Below are 14,580 nucleotides of genomic sequence, written 5' to 3' on the forward strand. Positions count from 1 at the left end.
CAACATGACAGTGCCATAAGTGCTGGTCTTACATGTCAGTGTGAGAAACATTTTTTAGCTGTTTGTGGGCCAATATAATTTGATATGCTAATAGCAGCCACCTTTACTTTGGTGCCCGAGGCAATTTTCTGTACCAGTCTGACCGTACCGGAGAGAAAAGTTGCACCATATTTCGTTATGTGGTAGGCAGACGAAGCATTGGGGTGACAATGAAATTATTAGAACTTAAATCTTAGTTGTGACCAGAGTTTGATGAATTTGGCATGGCACTTTAGGCTGGGACAGTGCACAACTACGAGCATTCTAGCTTCGCATTGCAGTGCTGAAGATTGAGGTTGAAAGACTTGAACATGGGCCGCAATGTGACATAAAACAAGGCATGGTACTGTAACAGAAGGTTTGCACCTGACATACAGACTCTAAGTACTGTCTGGTTATTACATGTAACCAGTGTAAAGGCCACAGTACTGCTTTAGAGTTGGGTAGTAATGTAAAATCCTCGGATTTATGGAGGAAGTTCAGATTTTCTCCACCTTACTACCCCTATGGTGTTGGAAATGAGGCCAGTGAACTCTCATCTGAAACTAGCAATTCCTACAGAAGTAATGTTACTTTCTAATATCAACTAACTGTAATTCAAGCACTACATCTGCAAGTTGTGATCCCACATAAGCAGGGCCATTGGAATTATGTGATTGTGTGGCTGCAGCGTTTTTCGAATAATTATAGATCTGCCGCATTCGCCACATAACCCATCATCTGCTGAATACTCAGCAGATTTTGACACTAAAAAATTAGTTTCTAGCTCAAATGGTTTAAAAATGACTAAAAGCACAGCAAAACGTGTACCCGCACAGTGGAAGGACATTTTCATAGTTTGACTGGACACATTTCTGTTGCTTAAAGCTATGTTTAAACTGGTACTAATAAGGTGTTACTTATGCCCAGTCAGTGTTAACAACTGTAAAACGGATATAACGATTAAGTAAATCTATCAGAAATTGTGCTGCATTACGCCGCATAATTTGCCTTTTCTTGCCACATTAGTCAACCTTGCCATATAATCTGGCCCTCTCCTGCCGCATAATTCCAGTGGCCCTGTACATAAGTTAAATATAGAATTATAGATGGGAAACATTGAATTACGGAAGGGTTTTCACTGGGGGGGGGTTCTGAGTGGATTAAATAGCAAAGCTTGAATTTTCTATGATTTCATTGTAAATCTCGAGGTGGAAATACATCTCCTTAATTCACTTTTTATCCATCTATATTTTTATGTTATGTATAATCCCCAAAATCCTCTGACTCCGCTTTCAACTGCTATGCAGGGGCAGCGGATTAATGGGGAAGATACCACCCAATCCCAACACTCTCTGTGCCTGCCACTCCAGAAGCTGTGCTTCCTGGTTTCTAGAGCTGCCCTGACATGTTCTTTGTCGATGTCCTGTATACTTTGGGTTTGCCTAGAAAAGACTGGAATAGAGTTGGTTTTAATGATATTTTAATGGGGCTCAATGGGAAGGGAATCCAAGCTAAGCAATGGCATTTAACAAAATGTTGCATATAATGTCATCATTGCTGCATTACTCATTGGTATAATTAAAGGCACCTATATGAAAAACGTTAGTGTAAGAAACAATTGTGTCTATGTTATACTAAAACCAAAAACGAATAAAAAAGCTACAAGGCAATGGGAGTATTCTTGTGCATCTGAGTGCACCTGCATCCTTCTAAAAGCACCATTATCGTTCTGGCAGTGAAACTAAGGACCATGTCTCCTGTCTTCACCTTAAGGAAGACAGCGCTATATAAGAAGGCAATGTCATTGAGTTGAAACATGATAACTACCTGGAACTGGCAGATCGAGTTTCATCTTACGAAGTTCGGCCATGGACAACTGCAACTGTTCAATCACTGCGTCATCTTCATAACTCATGGATCTTGCAATTTTCTCTTGTAGGAACTCCCGCAGCTGCTCCAAAGACAACTTCTGTAAATGTTCTGAGGACAGATGGAGCAAAAAAATGATAATGAGGCACTTTCTGAGTTGAGGTCAAATGTGTCAAAGGGTGATATGCTTTACTGTTCATTTTAAAAAGCCTTTCGATGTAACAATGCGGTAGGTTGTGAGGCTACAGTGGATCCACAAGCTACAGTTAAAAGAAGGGAATTAATAGCCATGCATATCCCCTACAGGAAAGACAAAGGTACCTGCTGGGGTCTCCTGAAGCTCATAGGGCAGTCAGGGTGTGTGAAGTACTGGAGGCTGAACATGAAAGGCTCATGTGAATGTGGCATATAGAGCCTCTACTGAGCTGCTTAGCAGCCAATGAAACATCATGCATTACGGTAACTGCACCATAATTAAATTTACAGTATGTTCCTACCACTAGTTGTATAGAAAAAAGTGGCATGTGATCGCTGAGTGTACCAAATCTGCCTGTTCTGCATGGTCAACACAGATTTTCACCTTTTTTCCGAACCCTTTTGTTGTTGGCTTAAGGACTGTGCACTTTACCACTGCTAAACAGTAGCACCAAGGTGATCTGGTTAGGCCGCTGTTTAAATGCACTACAGTGACACATGGGAAGGAAAAATGTCATTCCCATATATGAAAAACATATTTATATATAGTCATAAGGCACTCCTAAAGTATGCCTTTTAGGCCCACAGGGTAGGGTGCTAAGACATATAAAAGGGCACATTACATATTGGGGTTAGTGTTCATACAAAGTAAAACAAAACTAAAAAGCTATTTCCCTGTGTAGGCCTGCCAGACCTTTCCTTAATAGGCCTAGGTGCAATTATAATCTTTATTCTCCACCCCCTGGTTAGGAAAGAGCTTAACAAAATGCTTAAAAGTAATTTCTTACTATTATTGTTTTAATTAAACCCAGGGAAGGCAAAAGGGTATTAACTTCTGACCATGTAGCAGGGATTAATTATCTGTGAGTTAACACAAACAACTCGCAGAACAAAGGGCAGCTTTAGCACTACCGTTTGACTTGGGGATGGCGGGAAGGATTCTCCTATCTTTCACCAAGACCCTTCTAGACAGCCAGGCTCGTGCCACAGTAGGAGGGAAAACCAATTTGTATCCTGTCAGGAAGGGGAGGGACCAAGAGGCAGACGTCAGGTGTGCCTGGTGGCAGTAGGATCCTGCCATGTTAAAACAAGGGATCCTGGGTAATTTCATAGTACGGTAAAGTAGAAGTGCTGCATAAGGAGGTGGGAGACTGCAACAAAATAGTTAGAATTGGTTGGTAGATTCTGATAGTTACTGGCTAGTGCACCGGATAAAACTGGCACCATAACCACCACATTCCTAGAACATTACTGGATGTGGGAAGTCTACATCTGAAGAAGAATCCTGACTTTTTGTTTAACTTTGTTTTATTGAGTTTCAAGAGCATTAGGCATTATGCATTACAACAATCATGTGCCGCTTCAAACCCCCGACATCAATAATCCCTACCCTCCCCTTAAATGGAAGGTATTGAGGTTCTTAAGTCACAGGGAGATAATGTGTCAATGAAAGCAGGTCCGGGCGGGCATCACTAGTCTGCTCACCAAACCTCCCCATTAAATGACAACAAACCCCCCACCCCCCCGGACCCCCCAACTCCCCCCCCCGATCCTCCTTCCCTCCCCAACCGGTGTGCCGCATCCGCGCTCTGCAAAGGCACCAAGACAGAAAGTTGATTAATTTCAGATTTATTGGGGGTGTCATCTCGGGAAGAAGTATCTGTGAGCCGCAGTAGCCGGAGGTATTTCGGACATGTGATCTTGTGGAATTCCTTGGCTAGGAGGGAGAGGAAGGGCTGCCAGATGGTAGCGAATGTTGCTGTGGATTGGAGAAGGGTGGCTTGAACACGCTCCATGCCCAATATATACCAGAGTTTATGTAGCCAACCCGTGTATGTGGGACGCCTAGGAATGCCCCAGAGCGAAAGGATATGTTGAACAGCAGCCCCCATTGCTAGCCCCATTTGCTTCCCTCTGACCGATTTTAGTGGGAAAGTGAGTGCGTTTGGGGGCCCTGGGAGTGTGTAGGCTGAGAAGCGAGGAATTTCTGTATCAAATGGTGCGTCAATATCATTAAGGACTGCCATCCAGTAGTCCGTCACCTCTTTGCAGTCCCATAATAGGTGAGTCGGTGTCCCTATTTCATCACACCCCTCCAGCAAGTGGGATTGCGGGTTGGAAGAATCTTGACTTTTGACTCCTGCTGGAAGAAAAGGACTTGTACAAGGACTCCTGAATCCTGCTGGCACGCTGGGACGGGAAATGCTCTCCAAGGGTCAAGTGCTGGCCTCCTGTTTACCTTCTTTAGGGACACAAAAAGCAGAAGGACTCCAGACTCCAAGAGGGCCCAGCTGACTAAAAAGGACAAGAACCTACAGAGCACATGGTTGGAGAGAGAGCTGCTGGCCAGAAGCCTACCCTGAGGAGGGGCAGGAGCTCTGACCACATGAAGTTTCCCCAGCATTTCGTGACTAAATCTAATGGAAAAGCCTTTGACTGGGACAACCCACTTTGTATATCCAACTTCCGTCCATGACAGACAGCTTGAAAATCTTCTGGTCCACCACAAACGTATTTTTCCATGGCGCTTGACATTTTCTCACTAAATTTTTTCTTAAACCGTTCAAAATTAATATTTGATCATCTTGGTGCTTTTTGCTCATTCATTTTTTCTCTGTTTTCTGAACTGTTTTGGGATTATATTGTGTTGTTTTCGGTACTGTAAAATTATTGGTATTGTTTGAATTTAGCACACATTTCTCTGGAGATTGCCTGCTGCATGTGCCATAGCTACCAGGGATTGAGCAGAGATTCAGAACTATGTTTTGGCCATAACGGAATGGGTTTACTGAGCTGGTAGGGGCACCCTTCTCTTAAATTAATAACCCACTTTCTGAAAATGACATATTGTGGAACTTGAAGTCTGCAAAGTATGCTGGCTTTAGAATGATCTAAATTGGCTATTAAAGCAAACTGCAAAGTCTATTAGCTAAGGATTCTGAAAACTTAAAACATACACTTACAGCCCGTTGAAAGTTTGTAAAGTGCTACCGATGCAGACACACTTACAATGCAATAACCTACACTACATGAGACACCATGGAGTCTGGCAAGAGTGCAAATTAGGAAGTTGGAAGCTTGCAAAGTAAAGAATTCTAACAACCTCATTATGTAAAAATTGAGTTTAAAAGTTATACTAACATTGGTTTATGGCCCTGTGCTACTTTAAAGTTATAGGTACTTTGCCTTTTTGTGCACTCCTGCGTTATTTATGTTTGATCCATGAAAATACACAGACACCTTTAAGAAATCGACATATTTCCATGTTACCCATCGAGACCGTTATCTATTGCGAATGGTCTCTTTTATTGATCTGTTACTGACTTTGTGATGATCTTTTTATTGTTTATACTTGTGGTAACTGCTATGTACTCTTTTTGAAAAAGAGTGCTGCACGTGCATGCCACAGTTGTCCCATGTGGTCTGGTAGCTAATCTACTGATTTTGGAACTTGGGTTCAAATACCATCTAGACTCTCTAGAACATCTGACTTGAAATATTATGATACTGGGCAAATCACTTATGACCTGATTCTGAGTTTGGCGGTAGTGTGGCGACCCTTTACCACATCACTGTCCCGCTCCCACACCACCGAACTTGTCCACACACTGCCCGCAAGACGGTGAGTTAATTCGTGGTCTGACGGGTGGAGCTTTGGTGGTCTCCCACAGTGCCTGTTAGAAAGGCCCTGCAATGAGAGTGCCAAAGCACGTTCCTGCATGGCATGGACTGTGAAGTCAATGCCATTGAGGAACTAGAGGTGCATGCAGACGGGGGCACGACATATGCTCCTCTGCATGCATCCCCTGGTCCAGAAGCAACAGGGGACCCTGTAGGGTCCTCTTAGTTTCCTCACCACCACAGTTTTCATGGCGGGCTCACTGCCATGAAAACTGTCGCTGTGAGGAAACTCATAATATGCTTGGCCACCCCCTTTTGTACCGCAGTGACGCAGCGGCACCGCCAGCATATTGCTGGGCCACACAGCCTCGCCACAGCCGAGGAATCACGGATCCCTTGCGACGGTCCTGTGGCAGTCGGACTGCCGCACTCATAATGCAGCAGTGGGACCGCCAGTGCAGCAGTTCCAACCACGCCACTGTGAGTTTGGTGGTACTATGGACAGCCAAACTCGTAATCAAACCCTCAGTCTTCCTTTCCCTAGCATTGTAAACATATGTGTAAAGTAATGACAATAAACATCTGACATGAAATTTCATTGTGAAATTTGAGTGCCCTACATTCCTCACTAGCTACGTTTGCACTGTATAAATACCATTATATGCAGGCATTTAAATCAAGCCATGTTAAAACATTTTTTATTGACAACTTTTCTCTAAAAGCCTGCCGTTTGCCACACAGTTTTCTGTGTGTATATATATATATATATATATATATATATATATATATATATATATATATATATATATATATATATATATATATATATATATATATATATATATATATATATATATATATATATATAGATGTGATCAAGGCCGCAGGTTTTTGGTCGAAACACGTTATCTTGACATGATACTGCAATAAATCTTTCTGTCTGCATCTACAACAGAGTCTGTGCCCGTGTTGTACCCGTGTGGTTGCACTTAAGGATCTTGCTACACATATATATATATAAATATACATACATAGATACATACACACACACATATATATATATATATATATATATATATATATATATATATATATATATATATATATATATATATATATATATATACACATACACATATATGTAGCGAATCTCAAACATTCCTTGTGTAACCGCATTTGATACCTAACACGTTTTACCAGTATTAATGACAAAATGTCACTTTAAAGGCATCATTTGAGTCTAAATTTCCAAAACAAAGCATTGGGTAGACCCTCAACCCCAATAACATAGTAGTTATTAAATTACCTTGAAATTTACCACGTCACTGGGGTTTATAATGTGCTTTAAAAACTAATTATGGCACTAAATCATTAAAGCCTACCAAAATCTACAATTTGTTACTGGACAAATGTGCCTTAAAATGAACAAATTGCCATTTTTTTGTCAAATACCACCTTAGGAATAACCTCCAGCACCTCGTAAACTGGCCTTTAAGTCAAATTTGAATCAGTGTTACTAGCCTGTGCTGTAATTTAAAATGCATTTTGCCATTGGTTCTGAAATAAATATTGCTCAACATACATCTGTAGCAATATAGAAAATATAGCATAGTAGGTAGGTCTACGTGCTAAGTTCCTGACAGTTTTAATTCATGCTTCAATCATTTTACAAACACACTCATGCTAATAACCTTTGCTGTTGGTTTTAAGTTGCTCAGCGTTTCAATTCACACTCACGCGTTGCTTATTGCCCAACAAAGGTTGGAGACACTAGTCCTACAGTATCAAAGTATTTTAAAGATTTAAGCTGGGATGGTAATAGCTGCAATGTAAAAGGAATTGCGTCTGTGAGTTCATTTTTATTCACATAGTTTAATGGCTAGAGGTTAAATGAATGGCTAGGGGATATCCCTCTTCCTTTTCTTTTGCCCTCATCAATGTCTCTGCCTACGATTTTCTACCTCATACCAAGCTATGCCCCTTTTGAATAGCACACCTAAGAATTCGCACTTGGCCTTGTGTCATTTCACCTGCGACACTGGTGAGAATTCCAGTAAATCTCTATTAAATGTTGAAACGCAAAGTAAAAATGGCTACGATGATCAACTGTGTATCATACATCTTACTTTTGTGCAGCTTGATGATGGTGTAAGCCATGCCAGTCAGCACACGCTCTCCTTCGAGGATGTAGATGTCCCACAGTCGCAGAGTGAGTGTGAACGGCGTCTGAAACAAAAGCATGAATGAGTATAAAGAGAACTAGACATATTGTGGTATGGAGCTGGTATTGAATTCCAATGTAATCCATTTTCCTTGAAGGAAAAGGGGATGCATTTAAATAAGAAAAATGAAACTGTTTCATTTTTAGGTCGAGCCTAGCGGCAGCACGCATCCACAACTCATTCTGCAAGACTGCTGTAGTAGAGTATGGGAGAGAAGCCGTGCTGACTCTCCTCATTGTGTTTTGTAAATGCTGACTTCGGATTCGTTAACAGGCTTGCTAGTCCCTCCTTAGTATGGCATTGTCTTCATTTATAACCTCCCATGGCTACAGGCCCCTTTACTTTGGTGGTTACACAGGACCTGTTATTTAATCTGTAAGCACTATTTACTTTATTGCATTTCTCTTACTGCAGGCCGGACATGTGCTGCTTCTGCTGAAACGGCTTATGTTTTTTTTAAGCAGCACTGCCGCCTGGTAACATGGGCGCCTGCTTTCAATCACTTTAACCCGGCATTATCTTGTGTCTGTTTCAACCCCCTCTCCCCAAGTAAAATGGATTTAGAAATGATTAGTGAATTTAGTCATGTGAATTCCAGGTAGCACATCATCGTGTGCCAATGGGCTGAAGCTGACAACTGCACATCTGTGTTACATGTGTTCCATGCCATCTGCACTAAGCCACCTGATGGGTTGTTTTCAAAAGCCGGTTTTAATAACAACAATACCACCAATACCACCACAACCAATACCACCACCACCAATATCACCACCACCAATACCACCACCAATACCAACACCAATACCACCACCACCAATACCACTACCACCAATACAAATACCACCACCACCAATACCGCGACCACCAATACCACCAGCCCCAACAATACCACAACCATTACCACCACCACCACCAATACCACTACCCACAATACCACCACCAATACCATCACCAATCCCACCACCACCACCGATACTACGAGTACCACAACCACCATTGATACTACCAGTACCACCACCACCAATACCAATACCACCACCAATGCCACCACCAATACCACCACCACCAATACCACCACCAATAACACCTCCATTAATACCAGTAACACCACCAATACCAATCCCATCACCACTAATACCACCACCACCAATACCACCACCACTACCACCACCAATCCAATACCACCACCACCAATACCAATACCACTGCCAATACCACCACCAATACCACTACCACCAATACCACCACCACCAATACCACCACCACCAATAGCACTACTACCAATAACACCACCAATCCCACCACCACCAATACCAATACCACCACCACCAATACCGCCACCACCAATACCACCACCTCCAACATTACCACCACCAATACCACCACCAATACAACCAATACCACTACCCACAATACCACCACCAATATCATCACCACCACCAATATAACCACCACCAATAACACCATCACCACCTCCAATACCACCACCACCAATACCACCACCAACACCAATACCACCACCAATACTACCACCACCACAGATACCACTACCACCAATACCAATACCACCACCAATACCACCACCAATAACACCTCCATCAATACCAGTACCACCACCACCAATCCCAATACCAGCACCACCAATACCAGTACCGCCACCAATACCACCACCACCACCAATACCACCATCAATACCATCAATACCACCACCACCAATACCACCACCACCAATACCAATAATACAAAACCACCACCAATACCAATACCTCCACCAACAATACCAATGCTACCACCTCAGCGCCTCTCGCTCACTAGTAATAGAAGGGGCACTCTATGAGGCCGGAGCTGCAGTCAAGACCATCCCTCCCTCCTTCCATGCCTGCCATAAAGCCATGGCCCTACTACAGCTGGAGTGTTTTATTAGGCCAAAGATAGCAATGACATTATGCAATGCCACACTGCAGACTCAAATCACGGAGAGGGCAGTAAATAGCCCCCCCACTCACGCTCTTCCTCCTGAGCCAAAACAGTGTAATCACAGAGCAAAAGGTGTTGGAGCACTTTGTTTATAGCTCGGATCATATGTAACTCTCACTTCAAACTTTGTGTCTGAGTAATTTTCAACACCGACACATCTTCTTCACTGCACTATTTATCACTACTTTGAAGACGTCGCAGGCTGGTCTCTTCCTCTGATATTTACAATCTAATAAGCGGTTGAGAAGGCCCTTTATTGCAATGCAATAGGTCTCGGATTCGCGACAGTTTACGCTATTAGTATTGTAAATGACAATGCCTTTTATTTATATTTTAAAACCCAAAACATAAATAAAAGGCACTGTCATTTACAATGCCAATAGCTCAAACACGCTTGAAGGTTAGAGCTATTGCATTGCAAATGCTTGTTTAAGAGTAGGTAGTGGTCCATGGGACCACTGCCTGCTCTTAAAAACACTTTTTGCATCCAGTCACAAAGGAGAAAGGGTCCCATGGGGACCCCTTCCCATTTGCGAGTGGCTTACCATCTACTTGAAATAGGTAGTAAATTGCAAGTGTTTTGCCACCGCAATTGCGGTTGCAAAACAATAATACATTGAAGTGCAAGTCGCTATTAGGAAGGGATGCCCTTGGCACACCTCCTCCTAATAGCGAGTCACTAACCCTATTTAGAGAGTCGGTAACAGGCTACCGACTTGCAAAATAGGGTTTGTATATGGGGCAGACCGTTTTTGCGTGCGCAAAGGGGCCGATTCCCCGATTGCAACTGCAAAATATGGTCGTACATCTGGCCCCAAGTATCTGAAGCCAAATAGCCAGGAATTGCGACGTCGCTCTCCCTGCTCCAGGATACCATCCTGGGTGGTAGTGTGCCTTCAAATCTACATAACATAATACAATTTTTATAAAGTAGTCAGCTTCCTTTCTCTGGTGCCTGGTTCTTTTCCATTCCCAGCTTGTGAGTATCCCTTCCACCTACTGGCAGGAACAGAAGCAGCTTCTACTGCTGGAACTGGATGGGACACCACTGGATCAAACTAAATACGGACAAAGGGGATCTTCTGATTACTGGGGGACTTTTGAGCCCTGGTGACCTTCTGGCCAGTGGATGTTGCCCCCAGCCCATCACCTGCCAAACAATTTAGGTATCAAAAGTGATGCACCTCTACAGTTGGATCATCAGGTGTCCTCGGTCATCTCCTCTTGTATGCTTATAAAGAAAATAGAAGGGCTTTTCAAATGATACCTATTTTGTGCTTGTGCTCAACTTTCAAATGGCCTCAGGAACTGGAGAAAGATTAAAATCCTTAAACCATCACACTGATGTTTAGTGCATTAGTGGGATGTTCTGGTTGCAAGTGAAGGCTGGTCCTTTGTGGTCTAGAGAAACTGGCAACGGCTAGGGATAGTCTGGCGTGGCTTATCGATTAAAGTATTTCCTCATTTCTGCAAAGCTATAGCAGAGGTGCCTGGATAGCATTGATAGCCCTTAGCAGGACTATTTGACCATTCGCAAAGATAGTGCTCCTACCTGGAAACCTCTCAGTAGAATCCAACTTATCCTCCCTGAAACTGGTGTTTTTATCCGGACTTACAAACTGAGGACTGGACAATATTCTTAGCTTCTATGGACAAATATCTGGCATTTCCCCTTTCTTTATGTCGGCACAGGCAAAGAAAGAAAGGCACATCAGAACTCAAAGCAGTGTCTCATTTGCTTTCTCTTGGCTCGCGCTTTCCACAAACCGTTTTCGAAAGTGGAGAAGAAGAGGTTTCCAAAGATAGTGGTACCCAAAGACTTTCTGAAGAGTTACCTCTCTGGCTTTATCACACTAGCTCAGCCAAGAACAAAACTTTCCATCTCCCATCACACAGCAAACGTCCAACACTGAGGCCTCCATCGAGTGCCTCATGGATCAAAGATCTCTGTGCAAAAGCCTGATTGCGTCCAATGATCACTGGATGCGATAAAGGCAGGTCATGAGTACTTTTCCCACTGACATTGCCGCAGACCTACTGACATTTAAATGGGGGAAGGGCCAGTAAATGCCAAGAAACGCAGATTTTCGTGCATAGAGAACCGAAACCCACGTTATGTTCTATTTTTGACAGCTCATGTTATATTAGGTGCAATTTATCGCACCTGTTAAACTTTGTTTCTCTGGGTATTCGTTTTCAACACATGTGATCAATAGCACAATGAAAAATTAAAAAAAGTGATGGATGGAATGCTTGAATTAATGTCAGCTACTTGTAATTTCTCGTGGTCACATCCTGGTCCATCGTGTTTTTTGCCCAACATGACACCGCATATTAGATCCAGTTATATGCAAATCAACCTTGAATCTGCCCCAATAGGAGTAGCTGGGTCTAGTCAGAGGTGGCATGGTGAGCAAAAAACGAGGAACTGGGATGCGGCCAGAGGAACTACCAATGGCTGGGATTATTTCAAGCATTCCTTCCATCGCTTTTTGCATTCTTCATTGTGATAACGAGCACACCACCCTCGGCGGCAAACCCAATAAAGGCGAAAGACACCAAGTTTGCCAAAACTTAAAGCAGGTGACATATATTGGTGTGCTAATAGCTGCCACCTCTTCAACAGATTCCTCTGTTAAGTGAAAGGGTACTGTTTCCTTTTGGTAAAGCATTCAAGTTCCGCAATGTAGACCAAAACTCACAGAACAAGGAGTGGCACAGCCAGTAGGTCTGATATTCATGTGCTAACACATGTAAACTGCATTTATCATGGCGATGTTTGCATGTGCTAACACATTAAAGCCAGACCTACTGGCTTTGCTCATGCTTGTTATTCGTTTCTGCGAAAGAGGAGGAATCATTTCTGTGTGCTTGGTCTTCTACAGAGCAGAATCCATCCTCACCAGCGGCCAAGTATTTGGCAAACAGCCTGGTAAATACTGGGCTGGAACAGCTCTGGGTCACCTCCACAAATCATACAACGCTTAAAAACTTGGTCAAGAAGTCAATCAAACAACTGTCATGGGTTCAAGACAAAGCTGACTTCTCAAAAAGAACGCATGCCTGGATGATGCTAAACTCGTACTCGGCAAAAGCTCCTCAGAACTATCTCAGCCTGGGCTATGCCAAAACTACTAAAATGTGCTTACTAAGGTACCGGTTAGGTTTGCTACCCTGCATTCAGCATTTTCCACACTGGTTAAAGGAGAAAGCAGGCACGCTATGTCGGCTATGCGGCGCTACGCAAGAGGACATGCTACACTTGCTATGCTCCTGCGAGAAACTGCTAGATGAGCGGAAACTCCTGTTGAAGCGCCATTTCATTCGATACGGGACTCGCACATGAAGGAGTGCAGTTCTCACCTGTTTTTCATCTCAGGACCCCCAGCTGAGTTGCAGCCTGGTAAAATGTATAAAGGCAGTGGGAAAAAAAATGCCCAGAACCGATTTTAAAACTGTTTTAAAACAAAAACTAATTCCACTGCCAAAGTACTTTTTGCGTGAACCTTAGTATCAGCACGAATAGAACAGTAATGACTATGTTATGTCGGTTTTAAAATACTTGTTATTTTACTCTTGTTTTTATATATTCTACTTTTGTATTTCATTGGTTTTAATTAACTGTGCTAATAAATACTTACTTACTGGTCTTCTACACAAATGTTATATAAAGAACATAAAGGAATCTAGCGTAATTATGAGTCGAGTTCTGGAATACTAGTTAGCTAAACAAGACTTTTAATAGCAACTCAGCAGAATAAACAAATCTGGAACTGGAGAGGCACCAACATAATTAAAGGAGTCACTTACAATTCTGTGGCATAGGAGAACTGTTGTGAATTGGTATCTCTTCTTCCCTGACAAACTTATTGTTGCCCCGCCCTGTTTAGAGACTGGGGAATCACAAGTCTGACCGCTGGTGGAACCACTTCGAATGGATCCAATCGAAGGTAGATTCATTCCTGAGGAGACCACACGTACTTAGATCTTCCTGGCCCATATTTCCACAGTCCCCAGCCAAGGCACTCACACACAGCAAGAAATAGGTTAAAAAAACTCCCTGTATATGAGGGCCACTCTCATGTTGGTTTCTTAGAATCAAACCCCATTTCTAGAAAACTGAATTCTGAGCGGACTGAACCAAAATGGCAGCCCACCCTGAATTCTGCTTTAACATAAGTGAATTTGCTGTATAGGTTTATGCAATTCCAGCAAAGAGATCCTGGCAAGCAGACTGGAATCACTCGACTGAGCGGATGTTTCTCTGTTTGGGATAGGGGCACCAACTTGGCTGCTCACCAAAGCTTAAACCCTCTAAGTTAGGCTCACGTCTACCTCTTGAAACAGACATCTACAAACGTCGGAACTTGGATGAACTGATTATGGTTGACAGGGGCTCAATCACCCTGCCCTTTACATGGATGTGCTCCTTAGGAAAATCGTGTCTGTGGTAAAAAAAAAAAGAACAATCTTGGAATCTATTTGACTCAGAGATTTACCTCTTTAAGAGATGAGCTGCAGCACAGAAGGGATGGAAAAACCGTGACAGGCAGCACTGACCTCCTAGCTCCCAGGCGCGCAGAAGGACAGGCACAGGGAGCTCGAAGCTAGGGAGCAGGTCAGCAGGCAGGGTGACAGCAGAAGTGTGGGCCTGCTCTATTCATAACTCCCGCTC

General features: G+C 43.0%; 1 protein-coding gene across 3 annotated transcripts in view; it reads right to left on the reverse strand.

Moving 5' to 3' along the window:
• The window catches only part of LOC144823924 (uncharacterized), a 523,537-nt gene that overhangs the window by 19,310 nt on the left and 489,647 nt on the right, over positions 1–14,580 (reverse strand). For all 3 annotated transcript variants that reach the window (XM_078682843.1, XM_078682842.1, XM_078682844.1), the window contains 2 exons: positions 7,833–7,932; positions 1,849–2,001 (listed from right to left, as the gene is read on the reverse strand). In XM_078682843.1, coding sequence (XP_078538969.1) covers positions 1,849–2,001; positions 7,833–7,932 — 253 coding nt within the window. The remainder of the gene's footprint in view (positions 1–1,848; positions 2,002–7,832; positions 7,933–14,580) is intronic.

The sequence above is a fragment of the Lissotriton helveticus genome, chromosome 3_1, assembly GCF_964261635.1.
Source record: "Lissotriton helveticus chromosome 3_1, aLisHel1.1, whole genome shotgun sequence".
In the NCBI taxonomy this organism is placed as follows: domain Eukaryota; kingdom Metazoa; phylum Chordata; class Amphibia; order Caudata; family Salamandridae; genus Lissotriton; species Lissotriton helveticus.